General features: G+C 45.2%; 1 protein-coding gene across 1 annotated transcript in view; it reads left to right on the top strand.

Annotated features, from left to right (window-relative positions):
- Positions 1-13632, top strand: part of PPM1E (protein phosphatase, Mg2+/Mn2+ dependent 1E) — a 63306-nt gene extending 49674 nt beyond the window's left edge. The window contains exons 2-7 of the mRNA XM_054394376.1: positions 3928-4046; positions 8872-9071; positions 10812-11000; positions 11730-11873; positions 12190-12283; positions 12563-13632. Coding sequence (XP_054250351.1) covers positions 3928-4046; positions 8872-9071; positions 10812-11000; positions 11730-11873; positions 12190-12283; positions 12563-13632 — 1816 coding nt within the window. The remainder of the gene's footprint in view (positions 1-3927; positions 4047-8871; positions 9072-10811; positions 11001-11729; positions 11874-12189; positions 12284-12562) is intronic.
- The last annotated feature ends 5943 nt before the right edge of the window (positions 13633-19575 follow it).

Raw genomic sequence — 19575 nt, 5'->3', positions numbered from 1 at the left:
TACATTGAAAATAACTCCCACTATCATCTTGATATTTTTCCCTTCAGCTGTGCTCTTATCTGGAAGTCTCAGAGTGTTTTATGAACACTGAACACTGCAGCCTTCTCTCTTTTCCTCCTCTCCCTGAGGAAAAGACATTACCATCCCTTGTTTGCAGATGAGGAATCGAAGGTCTGAGTGGTGAAGTGACTTGTCCAAGGTCAGCATGGCTATGAATAGACATAGGCATTCTAGTTCTCAGCTCTCTGCCAAACAAGATTGTGCCCTCCCAGTTGCAGTTTGTCATATCTTAATGACTAAAAACATTTGACCATCTAAAATGCAGCAGAAGAATTTATTTTCAGCAGCTACCAGGTAATCCTTAGTTACACCAGCAGCAGGACACAATGCACCTCCTGTGTCCCCATGGATCCTGTTTGCTGCTACTTGTTTTGCTAAGAAGATGTGGGTACAGGGGAGATCCAGTGTGGCAGAGTCTGCTTATTGCAGTGTGGACCTTTGGTGGTTTGTGGGATGCTGTAGCTGCTCACCTGAATGTTTGCTTTGGTGATAAAACCAAAGATCCTAGACCTGATTTGTCATTTGTCTCGGTGTAACAGTAATGAAGTGTCCTGATAGCAGTTTGGCTTCAACATCTAATCTATTTTAGAAGTGAAAAACCTGCAGTGAAGTCTGCTGTTCCTTGAAGGGGAGAAGTAATTCAACTAAAGCCCCTCTCAGGAGCCAAGTAAGAGAAGTAAATGCTGAGTTGTGCTAATCAGGAAGAGGAACTCATCTGTCTGCATCTGGTCACTCCCCTGCTTACATGGCGTAGTCCGGTAATGGCTACATAAGAAGCTTTGTGATGAACAAACGTCAAGGGCAATTAATTCTTTGGCAGGCAGCTGTTATTATTAGGACAAAGAGTGGCCAGACATAGAAGGAAAAGCTTTCAGCTGCTTTATTTTCTCTACCTTTTCCATCAGAAGTGATAAGTCACTCAACCCCCAGCGGTGAACTTCCATGCAATAAGAATTTTAAATTTGCCGTGGCTTTTTTTAGTAGGAGACCTTCTATTAGATTTAGAGCATAGAGGAATAGCTCAGAGAAAACCTTTGGAAAGTCTTTGCCACTTTAATGCTATCAGGAAGGAGCAGAGTTGTGTGCTAAGCTGGTAACACAATAATACGTGGGCTGAGTTAAACCCACTTCAGACTGTTTTTCTCCAACTTAATGGATGGAAACAGCCCACTTTTAGACTTGATTTATTACCTTAGCAGAGTTATTCCAGGATTGCTGCAACGCAACTGTGGGTGTTCTAAACACACCCACGCTGCCAGGGAATCAGGAAGGATGTACTTAAAATCCTTTAATTTATCTAATAACATCTTTAGCAGCTTTTTTTTTTTTTTATGTGTAGGTTTAGTATTGTAATGGAAATGCACTCTTTGGCTGGATAAAGAGCTCTGGTGTGAAACTGCTGGTGCTGGCTGTGGGGACATGGGAACAGTATTTGAAGCTGACTGGGGAAACACTCTGGCCAGCTGCATACACTGTCCATGCACCTTTCCACCTTGTCACCTGTCACTACGGTTAAAATAACATCTGACATTTCAGGCATGAATGTTCATGGCTCTGAGTCTTCGTAGATGTGGCCTTCCCACCTCCCAAGCCCAGGCAGAGCAGAGGTTCCTTGGGTCAGGGGTATTTTTTTCTCTTCTGTTTAGGTTTTGAATCTTATTTTAGCAACTGTTGTTGCCTCAGCTCTTAACCAGGTTCCCTCTCTGCCCATCAGTGGATGTTTCCGAGGGGTTGTTTATAAGTGACACAAACCAAGCTTGGTTTTCCTAAGGAGTTTCATCACAGAGCTGGTGAGGGTGAGCCTTGGACTGGGAGACAGGCTGAGATTCCTGCAGGTGCCAGCACAGCCTATTACAGCCGTGCCCAAAGTGAGCTCTGTCTGCCTGCTGTTTATAAATGCTTTCAGCATGGGTTCTTCTGCTGTGAGTTATTTAGGCTAAACTTTAATCTTTCCCTGCATTTTTTTTCTCTGTGTTTCTAACTGCTGGCATCATTATTCTGTCCCAGGCATCATCATCGCTCGCTTTTGTTGTAATGTGTTGTAATGCATGTAGCAGGAACAGTAAGCAGCTCTGGAGTACTGGAGCTAAGAATAGAGAAACCTGCTCTTTGTGAGCTAAATAAAGGTGGACAAGACGAGGCAGAGAATCAGCTTCTACACACACCAGAAGCAAAGGGAGGTCCCGGTGCCTTTTCCTGGTGTTGATTGCTCTCAGCACCGGGCAGTGCTGTATGTAAATAGGATCAGAGTGGCTGTGTTGTGCGGGGAAGAGGCAGCCCTAGGACAGCTGATTTCCTCCAGCAGTCAAGCTTCATTAGCGCCTGACTGGCTGAGGCCCGAGGTGCTGCGTGAGCGGAATGCTCAGCTGCTAGCTCTAGGAAATGCTCTTACTGATGGTGCCCTGCGAGCAGCCCTCTGCATAACTCCGAGGGGCAGAGCTTGCCTCCTGGCAGTGTATCCCTGTTTGTTGCTAATCTGAAGTTTAAATAATCTATAGATCTGTTCAGTAGTAAATAATGAGGGTCAGAAGACTTCTTTTGTGTACTTTGTCTGTTACGCAATCTCGCTCTTTGTAGCAGCATTTGGTAGCAAGAATCTGCAAAACTTGAGGGGAAAATGGCTTTTCAAAAACCCCCAAATGTACCAAACCTGGGGTTTGGGTGGGGGTTTGTTTGTTATTTTTTTCTGGAATTCAGGTTTCATTGCTGAAGCCATGACATGTGGGACAGTCTCGGATGGCAGTTGGCTTTCCTGGGCAGTGAACCAAATGTGATGGGCAAGTGATGGTTGCCATGTGCTTCTCAGGCTCCAGGACGAAGCCTGATGAGTCTGGCTTGGTGTCTAGAAGTTTCCCTGCTCTGAATCGGGTTGGATTGATGCTTCTAGGCTAATGTCTCCTCTCCAGCCAGGCCAAAAGCATGTGAACAAGCTTACTGGGTTTAAGCAGAGGAAATAGGTTAAGGAAGTGTATGGGCTCATTGCCTTTTCCCTGCACTAGCTGCTGCAGGATTATGTTGTTGATGGGCAGTTCCTGAGACTGAAATGACCTCCTCTGCCTCTGCACACTCCTGCAGTGGTAGACACATTTCAGGGAGGACATTTTTACTCCTGATGATAGCTGTGGAAACCAAAAGTTTCAGGCTGTGTCAGCGAGATACACCTGGAGAAGTTAAGGTAGACCAATGGGAAATACAAAGTCATGCATAAATTAAGAGGTATTAAACTCCTCTTGAATGAGAAAATGTGCATTAAGTGGCCTTGGTTTGCCATAGATTAATTAACCTTGGGAGATATGAGGCTTAATTAAGTTTGAGTTAAAGCCACTTCATTCTTGATAGAGATCATTCATGAGGGAGCTTTTCCACCTTAGCACATCAACTTCACACCTCCTATAGGTTTGCCTTAACTTTCAGTCCCTTGGTGAGGTTTTGGACACTTTGAAGTCTGAGGACTCCTCTTATCCTTTGGAATCCTGATTCGAATTCATAGGAGAACCTGGACAGAATGAGCTTAAGATACAAGAGCATAATGCACAGGTAGAAAATGCTGGGCAAGGGCTGCATGGCAGCCTCTGCATGGGGCTTCAGCTCTGGATGTGAAAAGCATTTAAATAGATGTTATGAAATGGAACATTAAAACTTAGGGAAAGTAAGAGTGAAACAGAGTTATCTTTGTGGTGAGTTTGGGGTCTTGCTGTGCAGGGTTATGGTGCTGTCCAGCAAAGAAGAATGGGAAGTTTTACCAATCCTGGTTCAAATTCCTGGTTTTCTTTGTAGAAAAGTAGTTATATACCTCCCTGGCTGCAAGTTACCTTGCTAAATCTGATTCAAACATCTTCTTGTGTTTGTGGTTTTTTTCTTTTCCAGTAACTGCCCTTCGTTTTTGGCTGCTGCTTTAGCTAGAGCAACTTCAGATGAAGTCCTTCAGAGTGATCTTTCAGCACTCTACTTACCAAAGCATGTGGACAATGCAGATGGGATCATTCGTAAGTACATCTGCATGTGGTGATGCAGAGCTTTACACAGTGTGGATCTTTCATTTATACTGGAACACTCTGCAGATAATGCCTAGATTTTTAAGATCAGCATTAACCTAGTGATCCATCTAGTGTGACCACTTGAATGGTACTAGATATTCCTCAAATTAGTTCCTTCTGCCAGCTAACTAAGCAAAGTTGGGCTGGATTCATTCTAAAGGAATTTCCCATGTTGATGTAAAAAATGAATGAAGAATTCAACACCACCACCACTCCTGATAGAGCTAGTGGCTAATTTCTTAGTCAGAGCTTTCCCACCTTTGAATCTTGTCTGGTTTCAACTTTCACTGTTGAATTCTTTTTCTATTTTTAAATGTCTTTCACTGGTTCTTGTACTTCCTCAAATTTTTGCTCTTTAAGGCCAGGTGGAAATCACTCCTTTCCTTTAAGTGCACCTTCATTAGACTGTATCTGGTGGCTCTGAATTTCTTTATAAGCACATAGACTATGTGGTCCTGCTGCTTGCTAGCAAGTGCCAGTTATCCTCCTTCATCCTCAAGGCAAAGTCAAATATATGTGGGAGGAGTGAATTTAATTCTGAATTATTTCAGTCAGTACAGTTTTTACTATGGCTTTGATTTTAACATAGTTTTAGCAAAGGATGGTATAAAAACATTTTAAACTTAAAAGGACAGTTTCCTTTCTCTGTTTCTCTGTATTGGCTAACAAGAGTTTTGCAGCACCCAGCCCAAAGCCATGCACCCTAAATCATTTCAGGATTCTGCTGACCTAAATACCCTGAATACATTCCTGGGGTGCTGATTACAATAAAGAAGAGTGGTTTTGACATGTGTTGAGAAGAATTCTGTCATTTCATCTTGAAAACGCAGTCTATTCCCTTTTTTTGGCCATTCCTTCCTTTTTTGATTAAAAAAAGGTAAGTAAATGATTCTGGGGATAAGTAGGATATATAAATCTGGCTCTTCAAGAGGGAAGGTTCTGCTGTGTTTCTTCTCAGAGACTTTTGGAAACCTGAGAAACAGAAGAACATGCTATGGGTCCCCTTTCTGTAGGTATTGCTGCCTCCTCCTGCTGAGCAGGTAAATGGAATAGATTTGTCATTGTTCTGGCTGAGCAGCCTTCATTAATTCAAATTGAGATCTCTGAGACTTGCATAAATATTTGACAGTCTCCAAGGAAATGTTGACTAAGCCTCCACACAGAATATCTGAAGAGTTCAACAATGAAAGGAAACTAAAAAAAAAAAAAAAACCCAACAAAAAAAACCCCACAAACCAACCAAAAAACCCCACTACAAACCCCTCACTGCTATTTAAATAAATCTAAATCTATAACAGACAGAGACAAACATAGATTGGTAAGTGTGCAGGGTATAGCAGGCACTAAAAATACAACTCCAGATGCAGTGTGTTGAGGTGAACTCTCATAATGAAGGTATCGAAAGGAAAATATCTCTAGAGATGCAACGTCAAGTGTTAAAATATAAATTTAAAGGGGGAGAGGAAGAAAGAGAACATCTTCTGGACCTTACTAAAGCAATGGTTTCATATGAATACTGCAATTTCCAGCAGTATACCATAAATGATAGCATTTGGAGCATTAGCTCCAAATGTTTGGCTAAGAAAATCACAACAAAATTCATGCAGGACTGGAGGAGATTTCATTGCAAAAGGTCAGCAGCTCCCCTCTAACTTTCTTAGTAGGAGTCCTTTGATAAACCTGGGATGGTTAGTCAGAAGAGAGCTGTGACTCATGAATGCCCTAATGGTACCATAGAGGGAGACTTTCATGCTTTGAAAGAAAACTAAGGGAACTGTATCAGGTGAAGAAAATGGGATTTCTACATCCTGAAGCTTTGTGCTCAGAGTTCACTGTTTATCCTCATGATGCTCAGGCTGCTGCAGAATGTGAAACCAAGCTGAATTTAGCTGCCTGCTTTTGATATCTATGGTTTTGATAAATCTGTGTCTCCTTTTTTATGAACCCAGAAAGATATTATTTTTTTTTCTCTGTATAATACAAAGAGACATTTACCTGATATGCCTCAAGTTTGAATTTGCTAGAAGAAAAGAAAAATTATTCCAGATTTCCTTAGTGGCACATTTCACACTGAAAATTGCAGTGTGACAAATAATATTGTGTACTTAGGAGTGGTAAAAGCAGTTACTGGTGTGCTGGTGGAAAGGAAATTAGAAGCTTCATGAAAGAAGAATGATAACCTTAAAACAAGGAAAAACGATTTGAGTCCAGAAACGAGGAATGCAAGAACAGGGCCCTGTTATATTCTTGATCCTATGTCTTTGGACATGACAGGCAGAATCTAAGAGCCACAAGCCATGACTGATTCTGTTCCTCCAGTTGCACTGGAAAGGGGCCAGAGAGCTTTTGTGAGAACTGACAGACATTTGGTTTCCTTTTAAAGGTTAAGAATGCTTAGTTTCCAGATATCAATACTAAGGAACCACCAAAGGAGGCTGGATAGTTGGAGACTTTACATGGTGGAGGCATCTAAAACATCCAGCAGACTTCCCCAAGTAAAACACAAAGTCCCGTTACTCAGTCTTTCCAGGTAGTAGGAGACACAAAGAGGTCATTGATTAGTTGGAAACTGGAGTTCTTAGATTAGGAAAAACCTTGGTCATTAGCTTGATGACATATCTGCAACCTGGGTACTGATCCCTATTGTCACACTCTCTACACTTTCAAGAAAGGTCTTAAAATGTAGGTACTAAAAGCAGAATCTGAGAACTGCTTTTCTTTCTAGCCTGATTTTGCCCTAAGAGAAGTCTTTAGGAACAGTAACGCCCAAGCTGGATTTCCCACTAGCTGTGGTACAGCTAAGCTCCACTTCCAGTGCTGGGAACTTTGGAGCAGCAGGAGGGAAATTAAATTCTCCGTGACACAACCGCAGTGACAGCTGAGTCAGCTCTGGCTCAGCGCTGCAACATTAACAATTGATGAGTAATTTACAGCTGTGAGGGGGTGGTTTAACTGTTGTGGGCCTTTCTCCTCTTTTAACCTCAAGAGCAATTATTGTTGATGCTGACACTACCCCTGCTCCCTGTTGGGGAAGGGTGTTTTGTGTCTCAGCTTAGCCAATGGGTTTTCTCCCTTCCCCCTTCAGAGGGGATGCTCTGAAGTGTTAACAGCCAGGTGACACTGAAATGATGCCATTTCCCTTCTTGTATGCCCAGTGGAAAGACATGGAAGAGCAGCTCTGTGGGGTTCACCTCTAGAAAATATCATTTGGGACATGTCAGGCTGTAAACTGTGTTGCCTCTTCAAATATGTTACCCAGCAAAGAGATTTCTGGTGGCACCAGTGAGAGCAGTACAGGGGTTGTGTTACATGGCAGAGTTGGGATGACACAGTTATTTGATTTCCACCACTTGTTTTTAAAGCTGTGTGGTCAGCAAGCTAAGACTCCTTTTGATTACATATCTACCTGATTTCCATCTTAATGGCTGCTCTTGCAGATCAAGCTTGAACCAACTCATAATCAGCAGAGCTGGGAATATATCTTGCTCCTAAAGATTGATATAGGATTTGCCCCCCCTGATTGCTATAGGCAACATCTTGTGTAGACTGAGTACAGAAATTAGTAAATCCTGCTTCTAGGTCCTTCACAGAAATTCCATGAGCTGGGAGATGCTGTAACTCTCCCCTCTTCTCCCTGCATCTGAGCCATTCCTCCTGCAGGAATGATTGACACTCATGGATTGCTGCTGTTTAGCTTTGAAGATCTCTGGCTTTGGTGAATGATTATGAACAAAGGGACTTTGATGTGTTCAGCTCTGATGCTTACTTCCAGTTTTCCTTCCCTGAATTTCAGAACAATTGTCAAGTGCCCGAGTTTTCACATTTTCAAATCCCTGTTCCTCAGGAGTGACAGTTCAGCCTTTTCTTAAATTTAAGACCGTTGTGGATTTCTCATTTGCTCATGCAGATGCCTTTGACACACCATCTAGTCAGGAATCTGCAAATAATGTTAGGAAACAAAGGCGGTACCTCAGTGGGTGCACTACTGAATGGTTGCACCCTGAGATTGTCTTGAAGGAATGGGGCCTACAAGAAAGCCAGTCAAGGCTTGCAGTGGGAGGGCAAGAGGGAATGGATTGAAGCTTGAGGAGGGGAGCTGTAGACTGGAGATTAGGAAAAAGTTCTTTCCAGTGAGGGTGGTGAGACACTGGAACAGGTTGCACAGGAAGCTCCCCTCCCTGGAGGTGTTCAAGGCAAGGCTGGATGAGGCCTTGAGCAACCTGGGCTAGTGGAAGGTGTCCCTGGCCATGGCGATCTTTAAGGTCCCTTCCAGCCCAAACCATTCCATGAATGCTGCTAATTTCTGTAGATCATTTACCACTGTGTGGCCTCAGTTCTGCAGCGAGGGTTTGTCTAAACCCAGTGCATCCCTGGAACGGATTGAGGCTTTGGAATGTGGTGCTCTATGCCATGACAAAGCCCCTTCCAGAGCCACCATGGCACAGCTGTACGACCCTGTGCAGAGCCACACAGGAGATCAAATGCTGAGGGAAATGTACTGGCTGTTCATTTTATTTCTGATGCTGCAAATGAGTTCCCCAAAGGCAGGAGGAATGTTTAAGTTAAAAAGACAAACAAACAATGAGCTGCTTACTGATGAATGCTGATTATGGTGAATTTCACTTCCACTTTTTATGCATCAGAGCCCAGAATTTCCCCACTGACATCCATTTCAGCTGCTTGGCTAAAGTGGTTTTGTTTCATCTTTTTAATGTATGCAAGAAAAAAATAATAACACTCTTAGCCTTTCATTTGTGGTTTTTGCCTTCCCCAGAGATCGAGACAGTGAAGTTAGCCCGCTTGGTTTTCAGCAAGCTGCATGAGATCTGCAGCAACTGGGTGAAAGATTTTCCACTCCAGCCGAAGCCTCACCGCTACTACGAGACCTCCATCCACGCCATCAAGAACATGCGCCGCAAGATGGAAGACAAGCACGTCTGCATCCCAGACTTCAACATGCTCTTCAACCTTGAGGTAAACTGAGGTCACGTGGAAGATGGCTACATATGCTAAGGACAGTTCCCATTCTTGGGGAAACTAGGCAGTCTGCCACCGTGAAAACAAAAGCCATGCCTGTGAGGGACCTGAGGAGGACTGGCAGTCAAAAGGCAAACCTGGTCCTAAGTTAGCGGAGTTGATGTTCTGTAACCACAGCAGCAGTAGGTCTTGCAGTTTCTACATGGGATATAGAGAGTGAAAGAGCAATTTGCACAGACTTCTGGTGAAATATGACCTAACTAAACAAAGTTTGTGTCTGGCCCATCCTGGTGTAGCCATTCATGCCATGGCTGAAGGGCTGACCTGCCACCGTGCAGGACACAGCCCTGCTTTTGCACGTGGCAGCTGATGCCTTGTGGAACCCTGTGATCAATCAAGGCAGGAGCCTCTCTGGCTGAAGATGCCCAGGCTTGCCCATAGAAAGGGGTTCTATAGAAAGGGGTTCACCTTATAGTTCATCTCTGAGGCAGGTTGTCTAGAGGGGTGGGTCTGTACTGCTTTTCAGCCCTTTCTCTTGGGAGGAAGAACCTGAAAGCAAGAATAAGGAAAGAAAGTTTAAAAAACTCCACCCAAACCACAAAACTAACAGGAGAATGGGGTGCAGTTCAGACCAGAATCCAGCCATAGGGGTAGTTTGGACCTGGGGCCAGACTTCCCTCCATTCATTTCTTTACATGGCCATCAGTCAAACACCCATGCTTGCTCTCCCTTCAGAAATAGAACTGGACCCTGAAGAATGGCAAGTAGGAGAAAAGTGGCAAAAAGTTTACTTTTATATTACATTGCTGCATAATTGACTCTGCACTGCATCCTGTCACTTTAATAACCATCTTCTGGCCCATCCACATTCTTGCCTTTAAATGATATTAATGCAAACAGAGGCAAATGTTTCCTTTGCCTGTCAATTGTCAGCTTTCTTATTCCAGTTTGTGCTGAAGCCCATGACTTACAGCTGACAAGATACAAATATTCCAGTGCTGAGCTGGCTGTCAAGGTTGAATCGGCGCTGACACTGGGTTGGTGTCTTCTGTGTGTGAACAGGCACAGGAGCTGCTGTCTCCTGGCTCACCATTGTTTCTCTGTAGGAACAGATAAGGGGAAGCTGAGAAAGCTGACGGGCAGAGTGATTTTGCTGTATTTGATTTGTGAATGTAATCACAATTATCTGATAGGAGACTACATGTAGGTTTTCAAGCAATCAGGTAACGATGGTGATATGGATTAGATTAAAACCCCCAAAATAAGAGGAATGAAAGCAGAGGCAGGGCTGGCTTCACACTTTAACTGTACTGGCATTTTATCCCTAGTGGATGCCAGTCTTGATGTAGACTTCACACAAAGTGCATTGGATGTTCTCCTCTCTCTGTGGGTTTTGCAGCCACAAAACCCCTGCACGATTTGACGAGTGTAGCACTTTCTATTTGAGCTGAGTGACTGAATTGTAACAAATGGGACATAAGAAGCACTGAGGGAGCTGCACAGGTGATCCTTGCAGGACATCTCTGGCAGTTTGCAGCCAGAATTCATCAGTGATCAGGTGGAAATTTCCCACTGATATAAGCAAAGAGTAGTTTGTTTTTCCAGTGGAGGCTCTGCCTCTAAGTGCAATTTAAGGAGGACACCACAAATCTGAAACTGGGAAGCTTTAAGACAATCAAATTAGCTCCTTGCTTTGCTTTCTCCTGAGTTGTTTTCTCCATGTGTTTCTGTTGACAGGACCAAGAGGAGCAAGCTTATTTTGCAGTGTTTGATGGCCATGGGGGAGTGGATGCTGCCATCTACGCCTCCATCCATCTCCACGTGAACATGGTCCATCAGGAGATGTTTCAGCATGACCCAGCAGAAGCACTGTGCAGAGCTTTCCGGGTGACTGATGAGCGCTTTGTGCAGAAGGCAGCCAGAGAGGTGATTGGGTTACTTGGGCTTGACCCTGAGAGCATCCATCTGTAAATTCTGCCTTTGCCAAGGGGGGCTGCTCCAAGTGCTGGGCTGAGCACAGGCCAGGGGTGAGCATGGAGCTGTCCCTGAACAGTCTGTAGAGCCAGGCTCACTGGTGGGACTGCTTCATGTTCTGTGAAGGTGTCAGCCTCCACTCCCCACAACATCCCCTTCATTTAGAGGGATGCTGCTGCTATTCTTAGGTTCACATGCTGCTAACTAGGTTTAGTCCCTGGGGTGGGGATTTTTGTCCTTATCTCTACAATGTACATTTTACTTAGCTCCAGAAAGCAAGAATAAATGAATAGCTGACTCCTAGGCCTCCTGAACTTTTGCAAGGGCTGAGTTAAGTGCAGGGGACTCAAGATGCTTACAAATAAACCTCCCCTCAAGATGATTATCTGTTTTCAACAGAGAGGAAAGTCACAACTAAAGCAGCAGTACAGCAGATTGCTAGCAGAAACCTGGTTCTGAGGCAAAGGGAGTCACAGCACAACATTGATCACTTTTATTCAATCCGGATGGCTCCGAGGGGCTGCTGCTGAACATAGCTGTAGGAAAGCACTGCCTGTTCCTCCCTGGGAGCAGGCTGCATAGTGGAATGTCAGCATGTTCTGTCCTCAAGCAAGAAAATGCTTTGAAATGGTTCTTATTTGCCTATTTAAAACTGGGCTTGGTTTTTTCCTCTCTATCCAGAGTCTGCGTTGTGGAACCACTGGGGTGGTGACTTTCATCCGAGGAAATATGCTGCATGTAGCTTGGCTTGGGGACTCCCAGGTTATGCTCGTGAGGAGAGGCCAAGCTGTGGAACTGATGAAACCCCACAAACCAGACCGAGAGGTAAGGATGGCCTGGTCAAAATACGCCCAGGCAGTGTTTACCACTGAGGCTGGCAGGTATCAGCTCCATGTGGGACAGAGCTCAGACACTGAGCATTGCCTTGGCAGTGTCTCCTGGAGCAGCAGCAGCTGTCCCAGTTTCCCTGCTTTGTTTGGAAGTTGGTGTGGATTTGTGTGCAAACCCTCTGTTCTGTGGTGGGGCTGCAGCCTCAGCCAGGCTGTGTTTGTGAAAGCACCAAATATTTACTGAGATGCTGGGCGTGGGGTGGCAGAGCTGCACACTGTCCAAACAACTCCTGTCTTGCCTTGCTCCTCAGGATGAGAAGAAGCGGATCGAGGCACTTGGTGGCTGTGTGGTCTGGTTTGGAGCCTGGAGGGTGAATGGGAGCCTGTCAGTCTCCAGGGCAATTGGTAAGAGTCGGCTTTGACTCCTTTCTCAGACTTGCTTTTCTTTCTAATTAAAAACTATCATTTTCTAGTGATGAGAATTTGAAGCACAGCTGAAGACAGACCCGTGAGCGATAACTTCTATTGTCTTCCTCTACAGTTTGAGGGAATAATTTCCAAATAATTGCTTTAACTTGGGCTAAGAGTCGTTGGCTCCACACTGTGTTAATAAAAAGGCTTCTGGATGCGGTGGCTGCAAACCCACAGTCTTGTGTGTCTTGTCTGTGTGTTGTTTTCCCACAGGGGACGCTGAGCACAAGCCATACATCTGTGGGGATGCAGACTCTGCCTCCACTGTGCTAGATGGCTCTGAAGACTACCTCATTCTAGCTTGTGATGGCTTCTACGACACGGTCAACCCCGATGAGGCAGTCAAAGTGGTGGCTGACCATCTGAAGGAGAACAACGGCGACAGCAGCATGGTAGCACACAAATTAGTGGCATCTGCCCGTGATGCCGGTTCCAGCGACAACATCACTGTCATCGTGGTCTTTCTCAGGGACATGAACGCGCCAGTCAGCGTCAGCGAGGAGTCGGAGTGGACCGAGAACTCTTTTCAAGGTGGGCAAGAAGACGGTGGGGAAGACAAGGAAAACCATGGAGACTGCAAACGACCATGGCCCCAGCACCAGTGCTCAGCACCTGCTGACCTCGGGTATGAGGGACGAGTGGACTCCTTCACCGACAGAACTAGCTTAAGCATAGGCTCCAGCGTTAACCTGTTCGATGATCAAGGCTATCTAGACCTGACAAAGACAGAAACTAGTACACCTCAGAGTGCCAAATGCCTGCCACCAGTTCCAGCGTGTAGTCCTGGCATACCAAAGAGCATGGCCTCGAGTGGCGGCCTAGCAGTGAAGAACGAATCAGCAGAGTGCACCACATCATTCCTCTGTGGACAGAGTGAGTCCAGGGAGTACAACGCTCCTCAAGGTTTGGGTGCTGCAGGGCCGAGCATCTACAGGGTGAAGGCTTTATCCCCTGTCCCCCTTGAGCTGGAAGATGAACTGTTCAACTCCCTGGGAAAACGAGCCGCGCCCTTTCCTTTCCGGCTCTGTAATGGGAAGAGGAGACGAGGAGCCAGGCTCAAACCAAAGTGTCCCACACCACTCCTGCCTCAGGAGCCTTCCCATATAGAAGGATCCAGCCTGTCCCTACCTGTCCGGGGCCGCAGTAGCAGGAGGTTGTCGCTAAGACACTCCCCGTGGCAGAGGCTGGCTGCTGGTAGTGCTTACAGCCAGAGCGTGGTTTTGATGCGAAAACAAAGTAATTGTATATCAGAGTCATACCTTCATCGATGCTGTCAGATGTAACCATCCCCTCGTGTCCCCTGCCAGACTCCCAAAGTAGATATTCCCCCAGTAAAACTGGCATCACCCGAAGGCGATCCAAGGTGGGCATTTCCGAACTGTGCTCCAGTCCCCTGCAAGGCTGCACCCATGCGTGTGTACATAGACCTAGGAATTAACCAATGTAGTTGTTTCAGTCTCAATAAAGTTTGCTGGTGGTGCCACCCTGCGCAATGCCACAGCCACCCGGCCGCCCGCACACACCAGTATCTAACCACATCCACCGGCGAGAGCCAGACAGCTGGGCCAGGTGAGCAGACCCCTGCCAGGGACCAGTCTGTGAAACACAGAAAGCTGAACCTGCCTGAGGCACATCTGTGGAGCAATAAAGAGAGATTCTGGGTTAGAACTACCACATTTTTGTAGAGTGGGGGGAAGTTTCTGTCGAAGTCCAGGTGTGTGGTGGTGGGGAAGGGGGGGGTTGTGTTCTGCTTTCTCTTTATTTCAGGCGAGCATTAAGATGAATTAGAAAAAATTACATCACTTTTGCAGGTAGATGACTAAAAGCCATACAGGGTTTTACCAGGTAACTTAGGAACGGACAAACTGAGCTCCTACTGCTCTTTTCTCAGACTCCAGTTGAGGTACAGACTCATCATTTATGTTTTGGTTGGTTTGGGTTTTTGGTTTGGGTTTTTTTTTTTTTCCTTCATGTCACATAAAATGTGGGATATGAAGAAAACTGTTTTTTGGTTTTTTTTTTAGTTTAAACAAAACATTGAGGCTAGAGGTGCATTGTAGGGAATTTGATATCTTTCTGGTGCTTTTAGTGGCATTCTTCTCCTTTTTGTCAGTTTAGGAAACTGTTTTCAATTAGTTTTAATTGAAGATGATTGTGCTTAATGCTTTGAGCCAACCTCTTTCCACCGTGACTTCATCTCAGGTCTTAAAAGAACTCAATCTGTGGAGATGTTCAGTACAATACCACTGTCAGTCAACCAGGCAAACCAGAGAACTGCCTCCAGAGATAATGAGCAACTTGATGAGCTGTTTGGTCTCAGTAATGACTTCTAGATGGCAAAGGCATCATTTCAGGTGAGGTTGCAGCAGGAAGGGTAGTAGGATACTGTCTACAGGCAGCGCTTCTGCTACAGTTTGGTGTTTCCCAGCCTTTGCAGGGATGGCTGCCAGGCTGTGGAGCAACCCAGCATGGATGGAAACCTCATGGATGGGGATGAGCAGAGGCTGCACTTGCGGTTTGGTGGAGAGGGTAAAACTCACTGACAGTTGTGGTCAAACCTGGATTCAGCAGGGAAGTGAGGAATGTCAGTTGCCCTTATTTTCATCAGCAGACTGGGAAACGATCAGGAGCCCCTGGCTCTTCCCTTCTCTGGAGGTGCTGCTCAACCCCTAGGGGAGCAGTTAATTGGGACGTAAGTAAGCAGAGGGTTGCTGTCAGCTCCACTAAAGACACATCCTGCTACTATTCTTTATCACAGCGAGACACTTGGAGGAGTGTGAATCAAGGCTCCATAGGCATTTCTTGTACAACTCCTATCATTTCAGCAGTAGCAGTTTAATGCCAGTATTAGTATTGAGCTAGAATTTGCAGAGTATTTTAATATTAAGTAGTCGGGAGATTGTTCTGCGTGACGAGATGGCAAGGCCTGGGTCCTGCCACTTTCCACTTTGATGCACTATTTTAAAAGCAATCTGATGAACAGCAAAAGGTGTTGGCAGTAACCAGGAGCTGGAGCATGGCTTTGGGTTCCTTTGATCTTTCCCAGCCTTTTTGTTAATCTTAACGGGATCATTTGGCTCTTATCTGTCATCTTATTACGCCTTAGCTGTTGTCAACCTTCTCTTTAGCTGCAGCATATGTTCCGAGTCAGATTTACTGAGGAAATCTTTGAGGAACCATGAAATGATGAAATATGCAACTCCAGGGCATCGCTGTGGTGCCTTTGTTTTAAATTATTCGCAGTAATAACGAGGCATTGAAAGTCCATCTTAGAGCTGACTGTCGTGCTTCGGAGAGAGAGAGAGAGAGACGTGGTGTAAGTGCAATTCTTCCTGTGAGTAACTTAGAATGAAAAGCAGTTGTGGATGGTAAAACTTCTTCCCAGTCTGCAGGAGCAGTTGAAGAGCACCGGACTGCATGTCTGCTGGTTTGGGAAGGATGTAGCTTCTTAGGTGTGGACTCATAAACGACAACTCCACCACTCACGCCGTTTATCTTGCTAGGAGATAAAAATCTACCATCGTAGTTGCAGTGTGGTCAGGTAAAAACAAACTCCATTGTGTAGATAGCAAGTGTTCATGTCATCACTAAATGCATATTTATAGAGTAGATAGGAACCATTTGTAAGGTAAGTCCTTTAAAGTTCTTCTGATATTACAAGTAGTGGTTATTGGTCTGATATATGCTGCTCTTGATCCTACACACTAGACAAAAAAAGCAGTGCTTTGTGAAATGCAGTGTTTGCTCTTAATGCCACTGGTAATAGGAAGTAGTTCTCTTCAGTTCCAGCTCCTGTGCCCTTATTTGCTGCTTGCTGACGTAAGCAATAATCCCCCTCTAACGGTATCTAAGTGTTGTGTATCTCGTACTTGGATTGTCTATCTGGTGACAAGTGTAAAAACCATTAGGCTAATATAAAGGTATCTAATTGTATTTATTAAGTGTTGATACTGAGAATTCAGTCTGTGACCTGTGGTTTTTTTGTATTTTTCTCGTGTATCTTAGTGGTGGTGAAATTTGTATGACGAAATCTTTCCAATAAAGAGCTGAAGTATCCCTGTTCCGCATTAACACAACCCGCATCAGTTTCAGTTTACGTGTGTGCAGATCTAGGAGGTAGGCAGTGAAAACATTTTTCTCTTTTTTTTTTTCCTTTTTTTTGGTTTGTTTTGAAATTCTGTCGGTTTTGAGGTGGTTTGTCTGAAGCTGCTCAAAACTTGCTCGTAAGCTCTTCACTGTGAGTAGGGGCGGGAGCTGCTCGATCCCCTCGCTGGTAGTTTCCTGTGTACTTTGTAAATGTGCAACTCTGAGGAATGTCTGCGCTGCAGAGAGCAGCATAGCACCAGACCAGGGAGCTGTTAACCCATTTCGATTTGCACTAAAGGTGGGTGGAAACGCATGTATATAACTTTACCTAGAAGTGCCATCAATTGTCCTCGCAAGCTTAACACCATTCAGCATTGGAATTTTCAGGTTGCGTTGTAACACGGCAGGACAATGTCAAAGCAGACTTTTTGTACACCACATTTATAGTGGTTCATCATCACAGAAACACTGCTCTGTTTTCAGAACACTGTGTGTCAGTGAGAAATGCGTTGTCCTATGGGCAGATGAGGCATAACCAGCTCAGTGTTAGAAATGTGGCTGCAGTAGTTCAGGTCCTCTATCTCCTTGCTAAATCCTCCCCCACCCTGGCCCTGTTCTGCAGGAAAAAGAATAAAATAAACAACACACCCACAGTGAGAAAGATTGGTCTGAATTAGGGTCTGGTTTAGCACAATTCACTTGGCACTGGTCACATAAACAGAGCCATCCAAGGGGATACTGCAGCTTTGTTTGTGCCTGTAATTTAGGGCAATCTTTCTTTAAGTCATATTCTCTTTGCACCAGGAACAAAACTTTCTACCCTTGTATCATGTGCAATAACAAAGCATTAACACAACCTCTGACTTCAGTGTGTTTCCTTTCTCAGTCCTCGCTGATCAGGCACTTGCACTGTACTTGCCAGCATTTAAGCTAAACAAAAAGAAAATAATCCTCACCTAGTAGGGTCTAGTACAGCCCTCCTCTGTCACAATCACTTTCTGTTAGGTTTTTTTTTTCTCTCCTTCACTCTGGAAGACATCTTGGAACATGAGCAGGGAAATCTGGCTGAGATCACCCTGCACACTCTGCTGCTGCACCAGTACTCGTGTCACTAGCCAGGCAGGGTGGCAGTCGCTGCACTGGGTGCTCCTGTTGACCTTTCTGTATGACCTTGTTCATCAAACTAACATGTTCTGTATGAAGTGAATAAATGCAAGCTAACCATTTAACTTCCCATTGGCAATCTTGTTCCACAGTTCACCTATGAGTTTAGTTATAACCATGTATTAGTCACCCATATTTTATTTATGAAAGCTGTTTATACAGGAAAAAAAAAACTGTTAAAGTTTTACCAATATCTTAATAAAACAGTACTTTAAACCACACTTCAGACAGTCTGTTTATTTAAGAGCTAACAAAGACAGCAACCAGCATCTCGCTAGAGTCTCTTCACTGTAGTGAAAGCAGCTTTCCTGTGTGGTGCATAACAGAACAACTCTGTTCAGCGCTGGCCTCTCTGGTACCAGGGTAGCTTCCACCCAGGAAGGGAAGAGGCTGTTACACAGTGTAAGTTTATTAATTAAATAAGTCCTCCAAGCCTCTTTCCCCACCTGTTGTTTAAAAAAGCAGCTCTATATAAAACACATAAAGAAGAGCTCCAAAGCAGGATGGTACCAGCTCCATTCATGTCTCTGCAAGGGTTGGACACCAACTTCAGAGCAGCCTCTGTACCTAATCAAAATCATTTGCTAAGAGGCTCAGGCTGAAGGAAGAGTAAAGCAGCTGTGAGTGGTGAAGAGGCAGAGCTCCATGATTACTGCTAATTGAGCTGTGTGTAATGAGCACCACGCAGCCCTGTACAACAGTAAACACAGCACTGGAGCATGCAGCTCTGCACAGGCTCCTGGCACCCAGTGATCCCTGCCCCAGGCAGCTCAGGGCTGCAGCGCCTGCCTGCAACAGAGAGAAAACCAAGGCTGGGTAAAAACCATGGATCCTCCTCTCTTCTGACTAGAGGAGACTTAAGCATTTGGTCTGGCTTCACAAACACAGCTTCAAGAACTCCAGTTGGGTTTACATGCTTTTCAGTGAGCAATTCAGGAAGAAATAGCAGGAAGAAGGCCTGCAAGCAGTCAGGGCCTAGCAACACTGTACTGAGGAGCAGGTGTACCACTGAGTCCCAAGGACCATCCCCACCATGGCATTAATTCACACCAACATCTAACACTTGGTGCCAGGTTTCAACATTCATTTTATTACCAAAGTGCAAACAGTTTAAAAGGATGAGTTGTACAGCACTGGGTGTGGAGCACTCACACAGAGGAACAGGGTACAGCCAGTTGAGACAAGGACAGCAACTGCTTACCAGTGCTCATGCTCTGTCACTAGCCCAGAATTCGTTCAGCTTTTGTCATAGCTTCACAAGTAACTTCAGCAGCTCAAAACGCAACACACAGTGGCACAGTTTGGCAATGTGTTTGGTTGGTCCACAGCACGAACTGAGGAGAACAACTTCTGCAGCAGCCCTTTCACCCCAACGCTGTCTTACTCTGGCACTCAGCAGCCACACGATCATTCACACGGCGGTGGTTATTCCATGACACAATAATAGGACACAGCCTAAAACAGGGCTCCAGCACCTTTTGGACATTTTTTTCAGAGCATCTGAAGCTGGCAGAGCCAGCAGGAATGCAACCTTTATTGTAAGGCCGTCAGAGGTCATTGTGCCCCAGTAACAGGTTTAAGACGACAGCAGAAGAACCAGATGAGGGCGTCAGGGGATGGAGTGTGTGCACACAGCCATGAACAGCAGCCTCTGACTAAGCTCCAGTGAATAAACTGCCCAGGCACACCAGCCAGCAGGTCTTCAGGCCCCAAGTCCTCCTCTACCTGCTTCCAAAGAAAGGCAGCTGTCATTGACAACCCTCATACCAGGACAGCTTTAGGGCTTCAAGCAAGCATGATTGCACAAGGCACAGTTCTATGCCAGGTACTTAAACCCAGACAGAGTTTTCTGTTGATGATGATGCAAAGCTCAGCCAGCCCTCCCTCAGCACTGGGTAATGAAGTCCAAAGGCTGCCTTAAAACCACAGCTTAGAAGGTCAGACTGGACAAACACCTGCCTGTCTGCAGGGGAAGA

The sequence above is a fragment of the Indicator indicator genome, chromosome 30 (assembly GCF_027791375.1).
Source record: "Indicator indicator isolate 239-I01 chromosome 30, UM_Iind_1.1, whole genome shotgun sequence".
Classification (NCBI taxonomy): Eukaryota; Metazoa; Chordata; class Aves; order Piciformes; family Indicatoridae; genus Indicator; species Indicator indicator.
Note: the sequence above shows the minus strand (reverse complement) of the source record. Positions and strands in the feature narration are given on the sequence as shown.